The 25,000-nt window shown below is 39.5% G+C and overlaps 1 protein-coding gene across 1 annotated transcript in view; it reads left to right on the plus strand.

The window, feature by feature from the left end:
* Positions 1 to 25,000, plus strand: part of HK3 (hexokinase 3) — a 411,658-nt gene that overhangs the window by 274,355 nt on the left and 112,303 nt on the right. Inside the window, exons 5-6 of the mRNA XM_044069296.1 lie at positions 1,118 to 1,237; positions 17,928 to 18,023. Coding sequence (XP_043925231.1) covers positions 1,118 to 1,237; positions 17,928 to 18,023 — 216 coding nt within the window. The remainder of the gene's footprint in view (positions 1 to 1,117; positions 1,238 to 17,927; positions 18,024 to 25,000) is intronic.

Below are 25,000 nucleotides of genomic sequence, written 5' to 3' on the forward strand. Positions count from 1 at the left end.
TAGTGTGTCAAGATGGAGACCCATGTAGGCCAATATCTATTAGACTACTGTGCTGTAAAAGCACAGAGATTAAAGAATAAAAAATGAAAAGGACACTGAATAAATCACAGTCACAGGAAATAATGGCTAGTATAGGGTTATGCAGATATACATGGAAACATGGAAAATGGCGTGCTAAGTAATATCAATTACTATTACTTGGAATTAAATGGCAAACACAAGTTGACATATTAAATCGATCTAGAGAAAGATAAAATGTATTCCAAAATATAAGGACAGATACTTGAAGTCATTTGGACACAGTCCAATATGCTTTCTCAGAGGCCCCAAGGCATCTGAATAGAATATCTCCTCCTGATATGATTTATATTTCTCTTCCACATGGCTAGTACTGTTGTTTTTCTTTTCTAGAAAAATAGTGGTGTAATGAAACTTGTCATGAGTGCAAACATTGCTCTGTCCCTCTCTCTTTCTCTTTCTCTCTTGTACTCTCTCTACCGGTATAGAGATGGGATTGAATCCCTCAGCCCCCACTTGTGCATTGTGTGACTAGAATTAAAGAAGTCACTTGACTTCCTTGTGCTCACATATAACACCAGGACCACAAATTTGCTTGGTTTGTTGATCCTGGTTAACTGATTTCCATTCCCCTATTTAAGTTTTCCTATAATATCCCATTGATGTCATAAATTTCATGGGGGCAGAGGTATGCTTTAAGGAAATGGAAGTGGTTATTTGTGGGCCTCTGTCAAAAGAAATTTAAGGTATTGCACATAGTGAAGTCTCTATCTTGCCAGGGTCTTTTTGATATTTTTACCTATGAGGTTTTTCTGTTTGACCATTTTACTGTGATATTTTCACTAATGAAAGACTTAGTTGTATTGACTGCCAACCAAAAACATGGAATGCAAAAAATAAAAAGATGTCTGCAAAGAATTGAAGTAAGTCTCCACATTTGGGGAGAGGCAGAGGGTAAAAGAGGAAAAGACGCATTTCATATTAGGAATGCTAAGTTTCTGTTTTTAAGTACTGGGACAAGAAATAGAAAGTTTTCTTTCGATTTTGACTCTTAAGAACTATAAATTTGTGATCTAGTTTCATTTTTTTTTATTTCTAGCTATTCGATTACTTTGCCAAACATCTATCCAGTTTTCTAGACAAACAACAACTCAAAGACAAAAAATTGCCCCTAGGCTTTACATTTCCTTTCCCCTGCAAACAGATTGACCTGGACAAGGTAAGTGTGTTTACCCAAAGCGAAATTTATTGTTAGGGTGTGAAAGAGTGTGAAATAAACTGCATGTCTTTTGTATGTCTCACCTATAGGAAGTGCATTAATTTATGAAGGTAGAAATTGGCATAGTTTCCATACACTTGGCTTGACAATAAACAGGATTATCAGAAAATATCCTGTTTTGGGTGGGGGGGGGGTGAGGGCAGCACATAAGAAGGTTTTCATCTCTATAGGATGACTTACTTACTGGTTTTCTGGGCCACTTCTTCACTGATTACTGCTGTCAGTACATGTGTAACCATCACGGGGGATGGGGTCAGGTAAGGTACTTCTGTTGCTATCATGCCAATGCTGACCACATACTGGCACATGTAATGCCACAAGGGCACACATGCCTCACCTTTATTTACCTCCTGTAATTCACTTTGATACAGCTGATCTTCTTTTGAGATTGAAATGAAGGAATCCATATATCTGACCACTGCAAAGGTGCAGTTGGGTTCCATCTAGAGAAAACTATATGACTACATAGCGTAAGTGTGGATAGATAACAATAATCCTCACTGCAGATGGAATGCTACTGCATATTTTGACGAAAAGACATTTGGAATAAGTAGGGTGAGACTATCAGTGTAAATGGAACAGACAATACTCTTCCTTCATCAGACAAACATAAAACGTTTCAATGTAATTTTATAGTAAAAAGATACGTGCCAATTAATCAATTATGCAAAGCTTGTTAAGCTTTAAAGTAACAGAATGTTACATAAAAACGTAAACAGTATCAATGTTAAGAACATTGATAAAACCATGTTAAAACAACTTGCAACAATACCCTAATCGAAATGTCTTTGATTACTCCATGTGTATATCAAAAATCATATAAATACTAAACTGCAATAAGCAATACAGTAATACGAAAAGGACTAATAAAAAATGTTGTAAAAAAGGTAAGCCTAAAACTCACTGCATAAGCAATTTTTTACAACATTTTTTACAACATTTTTTATTAGTGTTTTTCGCATTACTGTATTGCTTATTGCAGTTTAGTATTTATATGATTTTTGATATACACATGGAGTAATCAAAGACATTTCGATTAGGGTATTGTTGCAAGTTGTTTTAACATGGTTTTATCAATGTTCTTAACACTGATACTGTTTATGTTTTTATGTAACATTCTGTTACTTTAAAGCTTAACAAGCTTTGCATAATTGATTAATTGGCACGTAGCGTTTTACTATAAAATTACATTGAAATGTTTTATGTTTGTCTGATGAAGGAAGAGTATTGTCTGTTCCGAAAGCGCTTACATTAAATTGTTTTTATTTGGCTCCAGTTCGACTTGGTCTTCTTGTTTTACCAGTTTGTGAAGTTTTCATTTTTTGTTTTATCAGTGTAAACATTTAGAAACCATGGTGGACTATCTGCCATTAATTATTTTTATTCATATTCATTCCTTCCTGCCTTTGTTATAAAGACAAGGCACACTAAATACTATGTCTACTTTCACATCTGATCAAAAAATTTAGCTTCTTGAGAAAATGGAAGGTTTGTTTTACAGATATGGATAGTAAGATACAAACAGTTAAAATGTTTTTAATCCCTTTAGTCTTATACACAGGTCAGGTATATTTTGAGACCAGAGGAGAACTTGTGGGTAACAATTAATATATAGCTGAAGGACTTTATCTAGGAGGGGAAGACAGCACGAGTCATGTGGGCAAGCTGATTCTTCCAGTAGAACAGGGCAGATTGGGATTACCCAATTTGAGGGCATATTTCAGAGCTACTGTGCAGTAGCATTGTTGCCTCACAGTATGACGTTGTCCTGTTCGAATCTCAGATAGAGCATCTTCTGTGTGGAGACATGCGTGAATGGGCATACCTTTGTTGAAGGTTGAGTGTCAGAGCTGACAACTCGACATGTAAAAATCAACTGCCAATCATTAGTGGACCGGAGTTCCGCTGTGGCGACCCCTAACCGGGAAAAGCCGAAAGACACAAACATTTCAGAGCTACTAAGTTAAGACTCCTATACATACCACAACCAGAAAACTATAATTCAAAGTGGAAAGGGATGATGATGAAACATAGTGGATGCTCAAGAAACAAGGAGAGACTGAGATTTTGGATGCAGGCCTTTAAGGAGAATAACAATAATCATGCAGAATATTGTATGCATAAAGTAGCGTAAAGTATTCTAAGAACTAAACCAACAAAGGAATTGAGAATGGAGATTCTTCCGATAGGCATGACTGCAATTAGGGATACAGACAATAGGCAAGAGGAGGCTGGAATATATCAGAGAAAACTGGTAAAAGGACCAAGGTATTGGGAGCAAATAACTAGAGAGGGAAAAATTATATAATGGGAAGACACCAAGAATTTATTCTAACTGCAGTTTAAAGATTACCTTCCCTGTCCAAATGAAAAACAAAGCTACTTCTTGGGCAGTAAAGTTCCTGCACAAAAAACACAAACAGCTGAAGAAATAAGTCCAAGACCAAACACAGCTTCTATGGAACCAACTTTAATAAAACAGACTTAAAAAGAAAATTAAAAAGAGGTTAGGGCGTTCATGCCTTACAACAGGTACTTCATCAGACAATCTAAGAACAAGCACATACATCCTATATAGCAGCACTAATTAACTAATCAATGAAGCAATTTGCGATCTTTAAGCAATGGTTTCAGGGGCACACACCCATTCAACCCTGGATACTTATGTGCCTGTAGCAGCACTATCCATCTACTTTCAGCTTTCTCTACCTTATTATTTAAATCCCCACCCCATTTATCAGCATAAACACATTGTAAAACCATAAAACAAAAAGAATGACCATCATGTGCAAATACATGCTTATACAATGCACTGGTGGAATCTTTGTGCCTAATATAACCTATATTCTCAAATAAGTGTTCCCTCAAAGTCCTGGTAGTTTTTCCAGCATAGAAACTACTACATTTCATGCAGGTAGCAAGATACACTAGATTCTTACTCGAACAGTCTGCATAAAATTTGTGTAGGAATGTAAAATCTATAATAGGATGCTTAAATTATTTAGAACTTGATATATAAGGACAAGCTGCACAATTTCTACAAGCAAAAGTACCTTTTCTATCTGAAACTGAACTTAACTCCTGTTTGTGCTCATAATAAAGTTGTCTCTTAAGGGAGAGTCCACTTTTAAAACAAAACCTAGGCACATTACCTACAATCACTGAGAGTCTGTCATCAGATATGAGCACTGGTCGATTATTCCTTATCACATCACATACCCTGCTCACATTGCTAGAATATATTACCTAAGAGAAGAGTAGGACATGATAGATATATTAAATCTGTTATTACTTTTTCTAGTAATGTGAGCAGGGCATGTGATGTGATAAGGAATAATTGACCAGTGCTCATGTCTGATGGCAGAATCTTAGGGACTGTAGTTGATGTGCCTAAGTTTTGTTTTAAAAATGGACTCTCCCTTAAGAGACAACTTTGTCATGAGCACAAACAGAAGTTAAGTTCAGTTTCAGATAGAAAAAGTGCTTTTGATTGCAGAAATTGTGCAGCTTGTCTTTATATATCAGGTTCTAAAGAATTTAAGCATCCTACTATAAATTTTAGACTCCTACCCAAATTTTATGCAGACTGTTCGAGTAAGAATCTAGTGTATCTTGCTACCTGCATGAAATGTAATAGTTTTTATGTTGGAAAAACTACCAGGACTTTGAGGGAACACTTACTTGAGCATATAGGTTATATTAGGCACAAAGATTCCACCAGTGCATTGTATAAGCATGTGTTTGCATGTAATGGTCATTCTTTTTGTTTTATGGTTTTACAATGTATTTATGCTGATAAACGGGGTGGGGATTTAAATAATAAGGTAGAGAAAGCTGAAAGTAGATGGATAGTGCTGCTACAGGCATGTAAGTATCCAGGGCTGAATGGGTGTGTGCCCTTGAAACTATTGCTTAAAGATCGCAAATTGCTTAATTGATTAGTTAATTAGTGTTGCTATTTAGGATGTATGTGCTTGTTCTTAGTTTGTCTGATGAAGTGCCTATTGGAAGGAATGAAAGCGCTAACCTCTTTTTAATTTTCTTTTTAAGTCTGTTTTATTAAAGTTGGTTCCATAGAAGCTGTGTTTGGTCCTGGACTTATTTCTTCAGCAGATTACCTTCCCTATCAGGGACTGATCTCAGGGTATAGGCAAACAGAAAGAAATGGGGGTTCCTAAACAAAAGACCAGCACTGGTAGAGTTTTTAATAGAATCTAGAACAAAAGCTGCCATTAAAAAAGGAATAATTAGTGGAGCATATAAAATATTGCATGATAACTATAAGAATCAATCAGAGGAGGTTAGAAAGGTTTAGGTTCATAGGTTCATAGGTTCATACTAGGCTATCTGCCCTAGGGCATTTATAAGCCTAGCCAGAGTGTGTTTGGCTTTCGCCACCCATTTTAAATTAATTTTGCTATGCCCTTTTTTGAGGTTAGTATACTGTGCCTCTGTCTAACAGTGACACAGAAGTGATACCCGGGGTAAACCTACGATTCCCCATCCACTCATCAAGATTCCTCCTGAAGAGAGTCAATGAGGGACTCTGCCTAACCTGGACTGGGATTTTATTCCAGAGTGAAGGGAGCCTCTGGGTTATGAATCTGTCCCTCCAGCATGTCCTATTTATTTCAGTGCTGAGGTTCAAGTCTCTCGAGTGCGTAGCTCGATGGGATTTAGATTTTCTGAGGTGCAGCATGTCCATTAATTCCGGGTTGGACATGGCTTTATACGTCATGCACAGATCGCCTCTGAGCAGGCGGTATGCCACTGAGTAGAGCTGGAGTTTCTTTAACCGGGCAGCATATGGCATCTGTTTGAGCCCTTTGATCCTCATGGTGAGGTACTTTTGGGGTCTTTCCAGTTGCTGCAGGTGTCTGGTAAGGTACATCCCAAAAGGGGCATTGTACTCAATTATGGGCCTGATGAGGGATGAGTAAAGAGGCACGATGACCTCCCCTGATCTAGATGTGAATCCCTTCATGATTAGGTGGGCTATATAAAATGTTTTTCTAACCACTTTGGCCATGTGGTTGTCAAATGAGAGATTGCTATCAACTTGGGTCCCCAGGTCACTAATTACTTCTTCTGTACTTAATGGATTACCACTTATGTGGTAATTTGTGGGCACTTTGTTTATGCCAAAGGGGATGACTATACACTTTATGGCATTTAGCTTGAGGCCACGGCTCTGGCACCAGTTGTCTGTTTCTATGAGGCCCTTTTGGAGGATGCTTGTGTCGGCTGGAGAGTCGATTATGGTGCCCAGTTTGCAGTCATCTGTGAACTTGGTCAGCCACAGTCCTTCTGTGTTGGCCTGTACCTCTGAGAAATATATACCGAACAAGAGAGGTCCCAGGACTGAGCCTTGTGGGACGCCACTTGTAACTGGTTTGGAGTCTGACATGGCTCCAGCAATTCTAACCATGTGGGTTTTGTCCTTGAGCCAGTTTGCAACCCATCTAGTGACATAGGGGTTTATATTTAAGCTGGTGAGCTTATCTATAATGCCCGAGTGGGGTATTGTATCGAAGGCTTTTGCGAGGTCCAGGTAGGCTGTGTGGACCACCTTCCCCTCGTCAATGGCCTTGGTGACTGTTTCAAAGAAATCGACTAGGTTTAAGAGGCAGGATCTGCCCTTAACAAAGCCGAACTGGGTAGGATCCAGTGTCTGTAGGTCCCCAATATCTTTATTTATAAGGTCCATGATGATCCTTTCCATAGCTTTGCAGACCAAGCTAGTCAGGCTTATGGGGCGAAAGTTTCCAGGATCCGTTGAGGCACCACCTTTGTGGAGAGGGACCACCGTTGCTGTACGCCACTCTTTGGGTACATATCCTGTAGTAAGGCTGAGATTGAACAGTAGTTTTATGTTTGGATTTAGCTTTTCTTGGAGTTCATGTAGGACGCAGCCCAGGACAATGTCTGGTCCCATTGATGCTGTGTTTTTTGCTTTGGAGAGGGCAGCTCTTACCTGAGCATCTGAGATGTCAGGCAGCACTCTGCTGGGATAGATATTTGCCCTTTTGGTGGGGAGGGGGGGAGAGAAGTTTGCACTGAACCTGTCAGCTAGGATGTTGGCAATGTCTGTAGGTTCAGTGTTTTTTTTGTCATTTTGGACTAATTCTGAGCATATCTGGGAATTCCCACCCAGGTTCCTAACTAAAGAAAGCCTTGTGATTATCCTTAGTGTCCTGTGCAATCTTTCTCTCAAAGCTGGCCTTAGACGATTTTATGAGTGCCCGTAGTTTTTTGCTAATACTGATCTGAGATGCCTTCCCTTTTTGGGATTTTGCTCTATCATGTAGTAGCTTCCTCCTTCTATTGTATAGTTTGTTTATGGCTGGGGTCCACCAGACAGGATGTCTGCCTTTGGAGGATTGGATCTTGGTTTTATTTGGGATTGCATGATCCATGCATTCCTGAAGGTGTTCATAGAATACGTTTATAAAGGATTCTGCGGTCTGGGCCATATTTTCCACAGGCCCGGGGGCTTTGAAGGATTCCACCTTAGTTTTGAGGAGTGTGAAATTTGCTTTAGAGAAGTTTTTCACTGTGGTTTTCTGGGCAGGGGGTGAGGTCGGGATGTGAATATCCAGTGAGATTAGTTTATGGTTTGATCTTACCAGTGAGGGATACACTTCTGGTCTGGAGCATAGAGTCCCCATGTTGGTGATGATCAGGTACAGTATGTTTTCCCCTCTTGTGGGAATGGTAACAAGTTGTTCCATAGCATTTGAGTTTATAAATTCTAGGAACCTTTGGGCTAGGGTGTTGGAGCTAGAGTAATGCTCCCAGTCTATGTTTGGGTAGTTGAAGTCACCCAATATAATGGTGTTTGGAGAGACCTTCATATTTTCCAGTGTTTTCAGGAAGGCCGAGTGGAGTTCCTGGGTTTGGGAGGGGTGGTCTGTAGCAGGCTATAAACTGGAAGGCAGTTTTACCCACTGTTAGTTGCACATGAATAGTCTCTGATGCTTCGTGCTGTGCCACCAACCTGGAGGTGTGGGTATCTTTGACGAATATTGATACTCCCCCTCCTTTTGTGGTTCAGTCCAAGTTTTGGGGCTGAAAAGCATGGTATGAGGTATAACCTGGTAGTGCTGGGGTGCTCTCGGGAGCCTTGAACCAGATTTCTGTTACTGCACAGATATCGATGTTCTCCATGCTAAGGAGAGTTTCGAGTGCATGCATCTTGAGGTTTAGACTTCTGGCGTTGAGTAGCATTACTCTTAGTTTCTTATCCCTTGTGATACCTATGGAGGTGGGTTTGTCTTTTGAGCCTTGCCTAAAAAGGCACTATGTGGGTAGCAAGAGCCTTTGCCAATATCCGAAAGCCCAGGGGTGATAGGTGCAAGCTGTCCCTAGTGAAGCATCGTGGCTTGTCGAGCATGTCATCCCAGGCTGACAGGCATTGGATCCCCTTTGAATGACACCAATACTTAAGCCAGTTGTTGAAATTGATCATCTTGTCTTCATATTGTGGCATCATTCTTGGTGAAGGTAAGATGCTACTCAAGGTCAGGGTCATACCGGCCTGGGCTACATGCTCAGAGAGCTCCTCTATGTCTCTTTTCATGTAGTCCAGGGAGGTACGTCTCAGGTCATTCACACCAGCATGGACAATGACTGAGTCATATTTGTACTTGCCTTGGAGTGACCTGAATGCTTGTGTTATGTGGCGGATCCTAGCGCCCAACAGGCAGCTCACCGTGACCTTCTCCTTGTTCAGCCTGGTGAGCGGGACGTCAGTGTGCCTGACGATAGAGTCACCTATTACAAGTGTATCAGGTGTGTTGTTTAGCCTTAAGGGCTGTGACTGTTCGGAACACTGGCTTTGTGAGCTATGTGTTGCACGTGTTTTGTTTTGGGGTAGCGGTTGCTTGGGTGTCTGCTTTGGAGGTCTCTGCTGCTTAGGCAGATTTTTATTTAGAGCCTCCGAGTATGTTTTTGTGTGTTTATGTGTTTGGTTTGCTGTCGTGGTAGGTCTATGTGAGACTGGAATTGTAGTGACTGTGGTTTCCTTTTCCTCCTGACTGGTTACGCCACTACTGAGTTGAGAGAGCTTAGCCTCCAGTTTGGCTATATGGTTGCATCTCTCACATGTGTTGGAATTTGTTGGGAGGAGGAGAGGGTTGTCTGTGTACGTGAGGCAGTTGTAACATTGTCTCAAGATTCCCAGATTCACCAGCTGGACCGGAGAGGAGATTGACAACTGACCTTTGGGCATGCTAGAATAGTACTGGGAATTCCTTTATAATTGAAAAAAAAAGGGCCAATGGGGAACAAGGTACTCAAGGGGAGTGTGTGAGGGTGTGAGACTGGATAAGCAATTCACAAAGAAACAATTGGAGGATATATGTATGTCTTCCAAATATGCAACGAAATCTAGAAGATTTTTGCCTGGAAATGTTTACATAAGATATTTTTGTTCCCCAAGTAGACTCCAGAGAATTTTTCCTCAGGCAAACAGTAAATGTTGGAGGTGTGAAGGGGATTAAAGAGGTAATTGGGAACATACTTTATGGGAGTGTGGTTAGTTGGCGGACTTTAAGGATTCCCTGCTGGATGCTCTTTCGGAGATGCTGGGTGGGCATATTGGACTGATGAGTGAGATGATTTTTCTGAGCTATCATACAGAATCGGAATTGTCTAGACATGGTAAGGCCTTGCAGTGTCTAATAATGGTGGCTGCCAAAAACAACAGTTGCTAGAAAATAGAAGTCAAAATCTAAATCAACTGTACTGGTAGAATTGAATATAGTAACAGAGATAGAACAACTGAAATTGAGATCTTTAGAAAAGGGTTGGAGCAAACTACATAGGGAAAAAAAAGTGAATTGTGGGAACAATACATACAAGGGAGGAATGAGGTTCAAAAGGCAGCAGGACTTAAATGAGCTATGTAATGTTTGAATGAGAATGATTGGGTAGATTATAAGTGAGGTATAATGTTTGCAACTGGGAGTGTGTCATTATGGTTTGTGATGTAAAATGCTTGCAACTAGGATTGTGTCAGTGTGGTTCCTTTTCATTTATATAAATGTATTATTGCGTATGTCATAAATGATGGTTTAGTAAAGATGTTTCTTGTTTAAAAAAAGGGGTAGGAGTTCAATAAATTATGTAATGTTACTTAGGTTATATGATATATAGCAATATATGTGAAGTATAATGTTTGTTATGTTAATTTAGTTTGTTTACTTTTATATGAATATAAACTTGCCTATGTCACAAGTGATAATTCAATAAAGATGTTTGAAAAAAATTAGCTTTTGGTTTCACACATGTACAGCAGCATTTAAAGGAGTCATATTATGCAAACAGTGTGCCGGCATATTACCTGAGCTATCACAATGCTGTGTGCCGGCATATTACCTGAGCTATCACAATGCTGTGTGCCAGCATATTACCTGAGCTATCACAATGCTGTGTGCCAGCATATTACCTGAGCTATCACAATGCTGTGTGCCAGCATATTACCTGAGCTATCACAATGCTGTGTGCCAGCATATTACCTGAGCTATCACAATGCTGTGTGCCAGCATATTACCTGAGCTATCACAATGCTGTGTGCCAGCATATTACCTGAGCTATCACAATGCTGTGTGCCAGCATATTACCTGAGCTATCACAATTCTGTGTGCCACCATATTACCAGAGCTATCAAAATGCTGTGCATGAGCATATTACCTGAGCTATCACAGTGCTGTGTGCCAGCATATTACCTGAGCTATCACAATGCTGTGTGCCAGCATATTACCTGAGCTATCACAATACTTTGTGCTGGCATATTATCTGAGCAATCACAGTGCTGTGTGCCAGCTTATTACCTGAGCTATCACAGTGCTGTGTGCCAGCATATTACCTTAGCTATTACAATGCTGTGTGCAAGCATATTAATGAGCTGTTACAATGCTGTGTGCCATCATATTATCTGAGCTATCACAATGCTGTGTGCCAGCATATTACTGAGCTGTCACAATGCTGTGTGCCGGCATATTACCTGAGCTATCACAGTGCTGTGTGCCAGCATATTACCTGAGCTATCACAATGCTGTGTGCCAACATATTACCTGAGCTATCATAATGTTGTTTGCCAGCATATTACCTGAGCTATCACAGTGCTGTGTGCCAGCACATCACCGGAGCTATCACAGTGCTGTGTGCCAGCAAATTACCTGACCTATCACAATGCTGTGTGCCACCATATTACCCGAGCTATCACAATGCTGTGTGCCAGCATATTACCTGAGCTATCACAGTGCTGTGTGCCAGCATATTACTGAGCTATCACAATGCTGTGTGCCGGCATATTACCTAAGCTATCACAATGCTGTGTGCCAGCATATTACCTGAGCTGTCACAATACTGTGTGCCGGCATATTACCTGAGCTATCGCAGTGCTGTGTGCCGGCATATTACCTGAGCTGTCACAGTGCTGTGTGCCGGCATATTACCTGAGCTATCACAGTGCTGTGTACCAGCATATTACCTGAGCTATCACAATGCTGTGTGCCTATATATTACCAGAGCTATCAAAATGCTGTGTGTCGGCATATTACCTGAGCTATCACAATTCTGTTTGCCAGCATATTACCTGAGCTGTCACAATGCTGTGTGGTAGCATATTACCTGAGCTATCACAGTGCTGTGTGCCAGCATATTACTGAGCTGTCACAATGTTGTGTGCCACCATATTACCTGAACTGTCATAATGCTGTGTGCCGGCATATTACATGAGCTATCACCATGCTGTGTGCCGGCATATTACCTGAGGTATCACAGTGCTGTATGCTGGCATATCACCTGAGCTATCCCAATGCTGTGTGCCACCATATTATCTGAGCTTTAACAATGCTGTGTGCCAGCCCATCACCTGAGCTATCACAATGCTGTGTGCCAGCATATTACCTGAGCTATCACAATGCTGTGTGCCAGCACATCACCTGAGCTATCACAATGCTGTGTGCCACCATATTACATGAGCTATCAGAATGCTATGTGTCAGCATATTACTGAGCTGTCACAATGCTGTATGCCACCATATTACCTGAGCTATCACAATGCTGTGTGCCACCATCTTATTTGAGCTATCACAATAGATAGAACCAAACACCCTAATACTGGGTGATTTTAACTACCCTGCCATTAACTGGGAAAACTACTCATGTACCAACACCTTTGCCCAATGGTTCTTGGAATTCATAAATTCCAACGCCCTGGATCAACTAATCCATAGTCCCACCAGGGGCTCCAATATCCTAGACCTAGTCATTACCAACATGGGAAATAGATGTTCCACACCTATGGTCACCCCCTCGTTAGTCAGGTCTGATCATAAGCTAATCACCCTTAACATCCACATCCCACCCCCCAGTAAGGAAACCTTCATAAAAAACTTCTCCAAAGCCGACTTCATGCTACTCAAGTCAGAAGTGACAAACTTCATGACACCCATGCAGACAGGAACAGAAAGTTCAACTGCTGAATCCTACACTAAGGCACTGTATGAGCACATCCAGTCATGCGCGAATCGTGCCATCTCAAATAGAACCAAGATGCTCTCATCCAAAAAAAGGAAGCCAATCTGGTGGTCCTCTGCCATAAACAAAGTTTGCAACAAAAGGAAGAAACTGTTGCAGAAAAAAGGAAAATCGCAGGATGCAAAAAACTCCCTTACCAGCCTTGGTAAGAAACTGAGATCCCTCATAAAATCCTCCAAAGCTAGTTATGAAAATAAAATTGCCAAAGATTCCAAAGACAACGACAAGGCATTCTATAACTATGTCAAGAATCTAAATGGCAATGCTCAGATCTGCTCTGAGCTAAAACAGAATGGCATTAAATATACTGATCCCAAGGATATTGCCAATATCCTGGCAGATCGATTCAGTGCCAACTTCACCCCCCTCTCACCCCCTAAATGGCCCATCTCAATAGTGGAAGATTGCCAAATTCTGGTAATAATGGCCACACAGGTAATAAACGCACTCTCCAAAGCCAGGAATACAGCATCCATGGGACCAGATGACATCCCGGGCTGTGTAATACATGAACTACAATATGAACTGGCACCTCACCTAAGTCTCATGTTTAATCATAGCCTCACCTCAGGTTTCGTGCCCACTGAGTGGCGCAGAGCTACAGTTATCCCACTCCACAAGGGGGGATCCACCTTGGATCCCGGAAACTACTGTCCCATCAGTCTGACGAGCCTTATCTGCAAGGCCATGGAGCGTATTGTCATGGAACTTATAAACAAAGACATTGGCAACCTTCAAACACTGGACCCCACCCAGTTTGGGTTCGTGAAGGGCAGATCTTGTCTCCTGAACCTGACTGACTTCTTTGAATCAGTCTCCAGAGCCATGGACAAGGGTAAGGTGGTTCACACAGACTATCTAGACCTTGCCAAGGCCTTTGACACCATCCCCCACTCTGGAATCATAGATAAACTAACTAAGCTGGGCATTAATCCCTACGTCACTCAATGGGTTGCTAACTGGCTTACTGATAGAACCCACACTGTAATAGTAGCCGACTCCAAATCCAGCTCCAGACAAGTGGAGTACCTCAGGGTTCAGTCCTGGGACCACTCTTGTTTGGCATCTACTTCTCTGAAGTACAGGCCAACACTATGGGAGTCTGGCTAACAAAGTTCGCAGATGACTGCAAACTGGGAGCCATTATTGAATCCCCAAATGATGTGGATACTCTACAAAAGGGCCTTACAGAAACAGATGCTTGGAGCCAGAGTCATGGGTTCAAGCTCAATGCCAAGAAATGTATAGTTATCCCCTTTGGGAAAAAACATGCACCCGAGAATTACCATATAGGTGGCAGTACACTAAACACCGAAAGTGTGATAAGAGACTTAGTGACACAGGTGGACAGTGGTCTCAGCTTCGATAACCACATCACCACAAAAGTCAGGAAATCCTTCTATGTGGCACACCTCATCGCTAAGGGCTTTTCATCCAGAAAAAAGGAGGTCTTTGTCCCACTGTACTCATCCCTCATTAGACCCATTATAGAATACAATGCCCCATTTGGTATGTACCTTTCAAGACATCTGCAACAACTGGAAAGGCCGCAGTAATACCTCACTAAAAGAGTCACAGGCCTAAAGCAGATGCCCTACGCTGACCGCCTTAAAAAACTCCAGCTATACTCTGTTGCATATCGTCTACTCTGCTTAACATACAAGGCCATGTCAAACCCAGAGCTGTTGGACATGCTACACTTAAAGAAATCCCAATCCCTCAGAGCCACACGCTCCAGGGATATAAACCTTGTCATCACAATAAACAAAACATGTTGGAGGGATAGGTTCCTGACCCAGAGACTCCCCAGTCTCTGGAATAGATAGCCCATACATGTCAAGCAGAGTGCCTCTTTGGCCCTCTTCAAAAGTAACCATGACGACTGAATAGGAGAAAGGAAATTCACCACAGGGATCATGCCAGTTGCCCTGCTAGACAGGGGTCCAGGGAAGTAAATAGTGTGGGAAGAAATAGCCAGGGAATTGTTATGGCTAGGCTTGTATAGGCTCTAGGGCTGATAGCCTAGTACCAACCTATGAACCTATGGTTGCCAGCCCATCACTTGAGCTACCACAATGCTGTGTGCCAGCATACTACCTGGGCTATCACAATGGTGTGTGCCAGCACATCACCTGAGCTATCACAATGCTGTGTGCCAGCATATTACCTGAGCTATCACAATGCTGTGTGCCAGCACATCACCTAAGCTATCACAATGCTGTGTGCCAGCACATCACCTGAGCTATCACAATGCTGTGTGCCACCATATTACCTAAGCTATCACAATGCTGTGTGCCGCCATGTTTCCTCAGCTATCACAATGCTGTGTGCCAGCATATTACCTGAGCTATCACAATGCTGTGTGCCAGCATATTACCTGAGCTATCACAAAGCTGTGTGCCGGCATATTACCTGAGCCATATTACCTGAGCTATCACAAAGCTGTGTGCCGGCATATTACCTGAGCTGTCACAATGCTGTGTGCCAGCATATTACCTGAGCTATCGCAGTGCTATGTGCCAGCATATTACTGAGCTGTCACAATGTTGTGTGCCACCATATTACCTGAGCTATCACAATGCTGTGTGCCGGCATATTACCTGAGCTATCACAATGCTGTGTGCCGGCATATTACCTAAGCTATTACAATGCTGTGTACCAGCATATTACCTGAGCTATCACAATGCTGTGTGCCAGCATATTACCAGAGCTATCACAATGCTGTGTGCCAGTATATTACCTGAGCTGTCACAATGCTGTGTGCCAGCATATTACCTGAGCTGTCACAGTGCTGGGATATCATAGAACAAAGTACCAGAAGACAACAATGTTTTGTGGTGCTACTAACAGTACATGCATGTTTGCTAGTGATATGCCATTTGAGATATTATGTCTAGTCTGAAGACCATATCAATGATGTTTGTTGCTAGGGTATCAACAACAGAAGAAAAGACCTGAACAAAAACTCATGTGAGGTTGCAGCTATGAATCTCTTGATTCATGGAACTTAAAGAGACTGACTGCACATTCAAGATCTTTATAAACCTGAAAGCAATGCCTTTTCATGATGAATAATATTTTAGAACAGGAAAGTATAAAAAGTTGTAGGATTTTTTGGAAATTCCTTTATTCTTTTTATCCTCCGACCCCACAGGACCAAACTCAATTGTTCCTCTAAGTGCACCACTTGGCACATTTGGAATGTGGTACTGATAGCCAGGAATCCTCTGTGGCCTATTTATTCCTGCCCAGGAATCCCCAATCAGCTTATCTGCTCTATGGCAAGCGTGGGTGGTAATGAGTGGTCCAACTTGCTGGTCCTATGGCGACGCCTACTGTCTTCTAACATAGGTCTTCTGAAATCTACTACAGCTATACTCCGAGAGAGAAAGTTCCTGCACATGCTGAATTCCCTTTGGCTCACTGTATAACTTGCACTCAGTTGTGCAGTATTGTTAGTCTCAAACTCCTTGGGGTGACCACTATACTTGGTACTCATACGATGAGCCAGAACCATCTGCCAACCTCACAAGATAGGTGACCTGCAACAGCCATTTACTTCCATCTTCCCCACCAGCTCAACAGGTGCTGAGCCACTGTTGAAACTCAAGTTTTCTGACATGTAGTCAGGGCTTTGTCCATCTTTGCCACAGAACTGGTGATTATTGGAGATTCTTGTCAGATGACACTGCTTTACAGAAGAGTAGTGAATGTACTCAGACTTGTGGCACTTATGGATGGATCAGACTCCATGAGGAAGTTTAGAACTCCAAGTGTTTGCTAGAGGGAGACCCAAGAAATACAAAGACGATGCAAAACTGGTGCATTTAGAATCGAAGCAATGCATAGTCTGTGTAGGAAAAGAGAAAAATGGATTTCTGAGTGGTTCTTTTTTTTGCAGTTGTTGCTCTGATCTTATTTCAGAGGAAACTTAACTAGTGAAATGCAATTTGAAACGCACCCATAAGAAGCTGGGTTGGAGTATCAGGCTGTGCTAACATGCTGATGCCTCAGAAGTGGAACCAAAGTCACATCTCAGAGATTCTGCTAGTCACATTTAGGACATGTGCAGTCAGTATAGTGAGAGTTCCTGACACATGCCATGGTACATTTCCATGTTTCTCAGAAGCAGCAGTAGGTTTAGTATAAAAGGTAAGCTGACAAACGCGGACTAGCTATGTCTTTGGAAAGACACAAAACAGCAACAGCCACAGCCAGATGTAGAGAAATAATGTCAAAGGGAAACAAGATTTCAGCAGAACTTTTGTAGTGAAATCTAAAACTGAACAGTTTAATCACAGTAAATGATGAAATGCAGCACTAGTGATCATTAGTTTTACTGCAATCTTTACTTATTCTATGCAGGAGTTTGTTTTCTCCTGTGTGCACAGGAGTATACAGCCAGATTACACTGCGAGTACTATGCTATCAAGTCACTAGCAATTGTAAGAGAAAACTAGAAAGCTACTAGAGTTTATGTGATATTTTAGTTACATCAGTATGTTGTGCTCCTGCTGAATAAACACTAAAAATGATCACTTTTAAACATTATTCTAATTTAAGAACCCAGACATCAGAGATGATTTTGCTCTTACCTTTATGATATCTGTCTATCTATCTGTATATGATATACGTATACTTATAGACACACACACACACACACACACACACATATATATATATATATATATGTACATATTGGAATAATGCCCCTTTTAGGTTGAGTCAATGCATTTTTGGTTAGACACATGCAGTCTGCTGTCCTGGGAGTTACCAATGGGCTATTTGAAATAAGACAATGTTCTCATGTGAACTCCTATGTATGTCCAGTTCATATTAAACTATTTACATTATTAGTTCACATTAGTTACCGTTGTACTTTGTATGGTATCAGAAGTTTAGAACTTTACTTATGAGTGAAAACAGAAAGCCTTTGAGTACTTTAAATAATTTTAATTGCACACTTGAAAAAGCTGTAAATGTTTTAACTGCCAAGAGGCTAAGATCTTTTGTTACACATCATTCTCAGGACTGAATAAATATTCATTAAATTTGCTTGTTTGTTATATGTGTATTTATTTTAGAGTGTGTTGCTGACATGGACCAAAGGGTTCAAGTGCTCTGGAGTAGAAGGAGAAGATGTGGTGCAAATGCTCAGAGATGCTATACACAGACAACTGGTAAGGAAAACAGGCTTTCAAATAGCATTATACTTACAAAATATTCTCTGCATTTGCTGGATACCATCTGTTCCACAGATAACTTACTTTTAATGCACACTGTACAACACTCAGCAGAAACTGATGAAGGTCAATGGATACAAGTATAAGCCTGTTTCATAAAATGGGATAATGCAAAACTATCCCAGTGTAATATTTCTGTTATGTATTTCTGTTATATACTTTCTACAATGCAGGTCTGCAAACCTGAAAAAGAAAAAAAAATATATATATATATTTTTTTTTTTTTTTTTTTTTTCCTGGTATTTAGTGAAGCATAATAGTTAAATTTGATGGCTGGGAGATGAAAATGTTGAAAGGCATAAACATGGAAAATTAAACCTGAAAAACTGTATGTAGGAAGCTCCCAGGCAAAGTTTGATCCAGAGGATGTATGTGATATACTCATTCAGGCACAGATACAGGAGTTAAACAGAATCCCAGAAATTAGTGAGAGAAATAAAGTCAGGGAGCAGGTAGTCCTTTAAAGACAAAGTTTGAATGTCTCTGCCAGTAATCCTTTTAATATGTGAAAAGCTACAGAAGGAAAATGAGAAGAATTTGAAAAAGAACAAACACAGAAAGTTGGTGTTCTGAATTCAGCAGACCATGGTAATTAAAAAAAAATCAGTTCATTCATTTATTTTCTTTCTTTCTGAATTGGCAAGGTAGAATGCTGATCCACTTAGGATGAATTTTAGCCTCAGTCTGCCTGTAAAACACAATACATTTTAAGAGAATATTTTCCAAAGTAATTTTACAATACAGTCAAAACACTGAAGCATAACACATTTATAGAAATTACGTTATGAAGTAATTTTGGTACATAATGAAAAATAGGTACACTTAGAGATTAGTCTGCAGAGCGTGAGGGATTACAGTCATAGTAGAGTAATAACAGGAAATATACAGTAACAATTTGTATATACTGACAGGGCCAAATACACACTACTGCACCAATCTCAAACTGACCAGCAGAGCATATTGTAATACTGATGTCACAGCAAATGTCTTGTTTGAAAAATCTGACACAATTTTCCTCTCCCTCACACTCCCTGTCCTAGCCCTTGAATCATTTAACAAGTCGCCTACCATTATCCTGGAAGTTGTTACCTAAACTAAAAACAAACTGTCACTGGGCCTTGTTAGCACAAAGTCTGTTTTTGCTGAACCACTCTGTATGCTTTTTACCCTCAGCATATCCACAGGATGTGTGCCTGAGCTGCAGGAACACTCATTGCAGTACTGCTACATAAGAATGGTATGGCAACAAACGCTGGAAATGAGCACTTCATCAGCTGTAAAATTACAAAATGGATCTTAGTCCATCCAATTAACAGTGAAACTGGTAATTTGCAAGCACCCAGTCATAGTCAGTGTGATTTTGTGAAGAGCAGACTCTGCTTGCTTAAATGGATGAACTTTTTTGAGAATGTGACATATCATTGATGAGGTTCATTTTGTAGATGCTGCTTATCTCAGCCTTGCTAAGGCATACTATACACTTCCCCATGTGGTTATTGCTGATAGACTTACTAGTTTAAATATTAATGCCTACATTACTTGATGGATTGTTAATTTTCACTTTGACTGCACATGCATAGTGAGAATTGGTGGTACCCTCTCATCTAATAGCTTAGTCAGTAGTGGTGCCACTCCGGGCACTGTGCTGGCTTGTCTTCTGTTTGGCATCTGTTTTCTGATGTAAAGACAGATGTCCAAATGTCCAACGTTTGCAGTTCACCAAGTCTGAGGTCATTGCAAATAGGATGTGATTATTGATCCCCCCCCAAAGCGTCTTATCTTCTCTAAAAAAGGATTAGCTACAGTCAGCATCTGGTGTTCTGATGGTGTAAAATATGTAGCATTATCACATTTGGGAGAGAAGACTTTTCCAGGTAATGGAACCCCAGGTAAGGTGTTGCTAGTTATCCAAGCACTTTCACTGATAATGAAATGCCTTTGATTATCAATTATCTGTTTCAATAAGAAAATCTTTTTCCATTACACATTTAATTATCAAATGAATATTCTCAAGATCCAAAGAAGTATTAGTTCCCTATATTACTCCCTTATTAGGCTGGTCATTGAGTATACTGTTTTGAGTGGTATCTGTCTTACCAAAATCATATCTCACCTTGAAAGACCTCAACATTTCTTAACCAAGTGAACAAAAAGGCTAGACGCCCTTAGCTATCCAGATAGTTTAGAAAGTCTTTCACTTTTCTTTATCTCATACAGACTCATACCAGCAATGTAAAGGTTACCTGAGCTGAACAAACCATTGTGATTATTCAAACATGGTGATGCTAAGTGAGTCACCAGCTAGGACCAATGAAACAAACTTATACTGGGATAAGCCAAATGGCAAGTGGCATTTCAATAGATGTGAGCACATAAAACAATGAGAGTATAGTGACCAGAATGACATAAACAGAATAAGTATATAAGAAAATAAATCTTCTTCTTAATCAGCTCAAAATGATAAGCCAAGCATCAGTTTCCTTGATCACACTTTCATTTTGATGAGCGCTTTCATCATTTCATTGACTTCATCAGATTTAATTTAATTAGTTAGAAACATTTCTTAAATAGTGCTGACCAAGGGGGTCAAAGACTAGCAGAAGTCAGTCAATTCTGTCATCATAAAGTCTCATACAAATCAACTATAGCCACTATATTGACTGTGTAGATCTCAGATAGCCAGTGAATGAATAAGTACACATATAATAGCTACAGTAATATATTTCAGTGTATTGCTGTCAAGTGCATATAGTCCAGCCCTTTGCAACTCCACCCATACCACATAGTTGTGTCCACTAATTATGATCACATTAATTACTGTGTACACCTCAGATGCCAGATTGTGATCATAATCAAACTGTCTGGCAGTTAGCACAGTGGGTAAGCTTGTAAGCTGTCCCGCAGGACTCCCCCCATACTACTAGTGGAAAAAGACAACTCCTAAATACTTTATTCCAACACATGGGTACCTTCCAGTTGTCTTTGTTTTGATATAGTATTTATCACTAGAGTAATATATGCATATACCTATATATATATATATATATATATATATATATATATATATATATATATATATATATGACCTAACTTTCATTGACATTTGGACACTTCATTTGCCTGACACTTCATTTGACTGACAAGTATTATTTAGTGTGCCCCCCCCCCCCACTAATATGTATATGATATTGTTAACTTTTGATGTATATTTGTAAAGAAAAGAAAGTAAGTGGGGTACTATTCCCACCCCTTGGGCTGAGCCCCCCCACACCCCTAACTATATATTCCCCATATATATATATATATATATATATATATATATATATATATATATATATATATATATATTATAAGCTTAGCCAATTATCCCATTTGGTTCATAAAATTAACCTATCCCGTTGGAGTTTATATTTATTAAATCATTTCTATTTATATATGTGTGTATATACATATATGTATGTATATATATGTATATATATATATATATATATATATATATATATATATATATATATATATATATACACACACACACACACACACCAAAAGACCAGTAAAACCACACCAAAAACTGGAAAATAAACAACCGCTGGTGGTCTCGACTGCGAAGGATGGCTTCCTGTTACTGTAAACCACCTTACAAATTGAGTAATTACTTTTCCAAAAAATCGCGTACTTGTAATAAAACGCACTTTTATTTATACAGTTAAAACAGATAAATGTAAGCGCTACAAGCGTTTTTCGTTCTGAAAGTGTCAGAACTTCCTCAGACAACAGCCAACACTGCTACAACTTGTACTTAAGTATGCTTTACGTAGTTAATGCAGGTGCTTCACATCAATTTAATATCATTATTACCATTGATTTAAAGAGACAATGAACCTTATAACCATTTGCAACTAGAGAAATATAATTCAAAGTGTCTAAGGAAATAAATATACCTTATTCTATAAAACTCACACAATATTTATCTAATGTTAAAATATAAATATGACATTAATATATAACAAATAAAAAACACATATAACCAACATTTCATCCCACATTTAAAATCTAATTTTTCTTATGTATCGTGAAATAGTTTTGTTAAAACATAGTTATTAATTAGTTAACATTAGTAAACTAACAATTGATACTACTACTCTTTAGTTACACCAGATTAAGTGAAAAATTATAAACCTTTGGACAGTCCTCACAACCGAAAGGGTTACCTTAAAAGGTTTTTAATTTTTAATATACATGCAATTGAACAAAATTCGTTTAAACCTGGTTCTCTACAAGCAGCTAAACGTAGTTGCCAAGTTAACTCTTTTTTCTCAAGTTCTAGTTTCAGTAAGTTGTCATTCACAAAACTGTGGTCTACTGAATACTTATTAATTTGACCAATGACCATAAAAGTAAATGTATGGCCAAGGTTACTGGCACAGTGTCTAGCCAAGGCGTTTTCATTTTTACTTCTTGCTATTGCGTATAAATGTTCATAAATTCTGTCACGCAAGCGCCTATCCGTCTTACCCACGTAAAACGATGGGCATTGCGTACACTGTGCCAAGTAAACGATAGCCCTAGAATTACATGTATATGATTCCTTAACATGGTAGCTTTCTGTCCTAATAGTAAATTTGTCTGATGTTTCTATGTGCCTACAGTATTTACATGCACCACTTTTCTTGGTGCCCCCTCTGGTTTTCATGATTTTGAATCTAGTTTCAAGAAGCCTTTTCATGTTAGTAACTAATAAGCATTTATAATAAGCATGGTTTAGAAATCCTGCATTGTATGGTAAAACATTACCAAATTTCTCTTGAACTATTAACAAATGAGGTTATTACCCTTAAGAGATTAAAGCAGACTTTGATTATAACAGGTATGAATTTGAATATGACAGAATACTCTCCAGTATAGCACAACAGATGACAAAACTAAAAGTAAATAAACTAAAAAACTTCAAAGAGATCTGAAAGCGTACCGAGAAGGGGTGGCATTCCCTAAACCACCAACGTCTCAAAACGCTTCACGTAATTATAAAAGTTTTACAGACCAAATAACATATAAGGATCAAAGGAGACAGCTGCCCACTAGAAACACTTCTGTTAATCAGGATACAGGTCCTGAATTAGGTGCTGGACATATTGACAATGATGATGAAATATTTGAAGAAGAAATAAGTGGCTTAAGTTCGAACCAGTACTATCTCCCTGACAATAATCAAAGGCAAAGTCAAGCCCCCCAAAAAAACTACAGAGGGGGGAGGGGGGGCAATTGGAAAATGAATCCACCTCAAGGGTTCAAGCGGAAATACAATACCCACAGCAACAACAAGTACCCGGCTTAAAACCTTTTGAGACACTGTTAAACAACGAAGGTGATTTTTCCATCTATAACTTTACTGAGTGTTGTATTGACAAGATTCTAGTGGAACTTTTTGCTAAAGGTCTCACCTTTGTACCATCTAAAAAATGTGACATTGCAGAATTATTAGTTGATTTTAAGTTATTTATCTGCAAGCTTAACTTGAATGTATTGTTTGGAAGCTCTCACTACAGTGAGAATGAACTGAGGGTAGCAAGTACGTTCAATCCACCCCAGAACGCTACGATTAATATGTTTGAGCATCTTTGTGAAAATGAATTTAGGGACCTCATGAAATATCATACTAAGAGTAAATATCAGTTTAACATCTCAGATGAGGAAAAAACACTACTAACATTATTAAGAGATCTACCACTCAGGTTTATGAAACCGGTTAAGGGTGGAGGGTTGGTTGTGTTTTATAATGAGGATTACTCTAACATTATGTTAACATTACTGGAGAGTAACACTTATGAACCGGTGAGTAGAAATGAGCTAAATCAAGCCCATAACAAGATTAAAATGTTCATTAGTGATTTATACACAGATGGACTAATAAATATAAAACAATATACATACTTAACTATGCTAGCCTCGAGGATCCCAAAAATATTTGGGATCCCGAAATTACATAAAAACCTATTGAACCCACCATTCAGGGCACTGGTAGATGCAAGACAGTCAATAACCTACCCATGTGCCAAACTAGTGGACATTATTCTAAAAAAAATATGTTAGTATGGAAAATCAAATACTTAAGGATTCCTGGTCCTTCTTGTAATATATGCAGTCCACAACATTTGACAATACAACAATTTTTCTAACTGTGGATGTAACTGATTTGTACTCATGTATCCCACATAATTTAGGGATAGAATGGGTAGTGGAGTTCATTAGGTTTAAGGGGGCAAATGATAATGAGTGTAATTTAGTTGAGCAACTTCTTGACATCATTTTGAAAAATAACTTTGTGTTATTTGAAAACAAGTTATTTATTCAAAAAATAGGAATAGCGATGGGTTCACCAGTGGGCTCAAGTTTTGCAAATTTGGTTATGGCCCACTGGGAGAACAACCATGTTTTCAACAGTCACTGGGCTAACCGGATGGTAAGTTACAGAAGATTTCTGGACATCTTTATCATACTTAAAGGTAATAAGGAAGAAGCAGACCAACTAGTGAATTATTTTAACTCAACCACAACATTTTTAAAATTCACTCAAAACTTCCAGGAAACTACAATTAGCTTCTTGGACGTTGAACTAAGTAAAAACAAAGAATTTTACACGGCCAAAATCTTTAGAAAAGCCACATACTCTAATAGCTTCCTCCACTTCACCAGTATGCACCCCCTTCACCAAAAGAAAGCTGTGGTGAAGGGACAACTGGTGAGGGCAGCGAGGATGGTCACCCTAAATGAGGAATTTGAAAAGGAATGTGACCTTTTATACCTCATGTTTGTGAGGAGAGGTTATCCTGCCTCTTTTTTGGATAACATTTTCCAAGATGTAGTTGAAAAGAGGGAGAATGGGATATACAAACCAATTTTAAATAGTGATAATG

The sequence above is a fragment of the Protopterus annectens genome, chromosome 4.part0, assembly GCF_019279795.1.
Source record: "Protopterus annectens isolate FY-2018-M chromosome 4.part0, PAN1.0, whole genome shotgun sequence".
In the NCBI taxonomy this organism is placed as follows: domain Eukaryota; kingdom Metazoa; phylum Chordata; order Ceratodontiformes; family Protopteridae; genus Protopterus; species Protopterus annectens.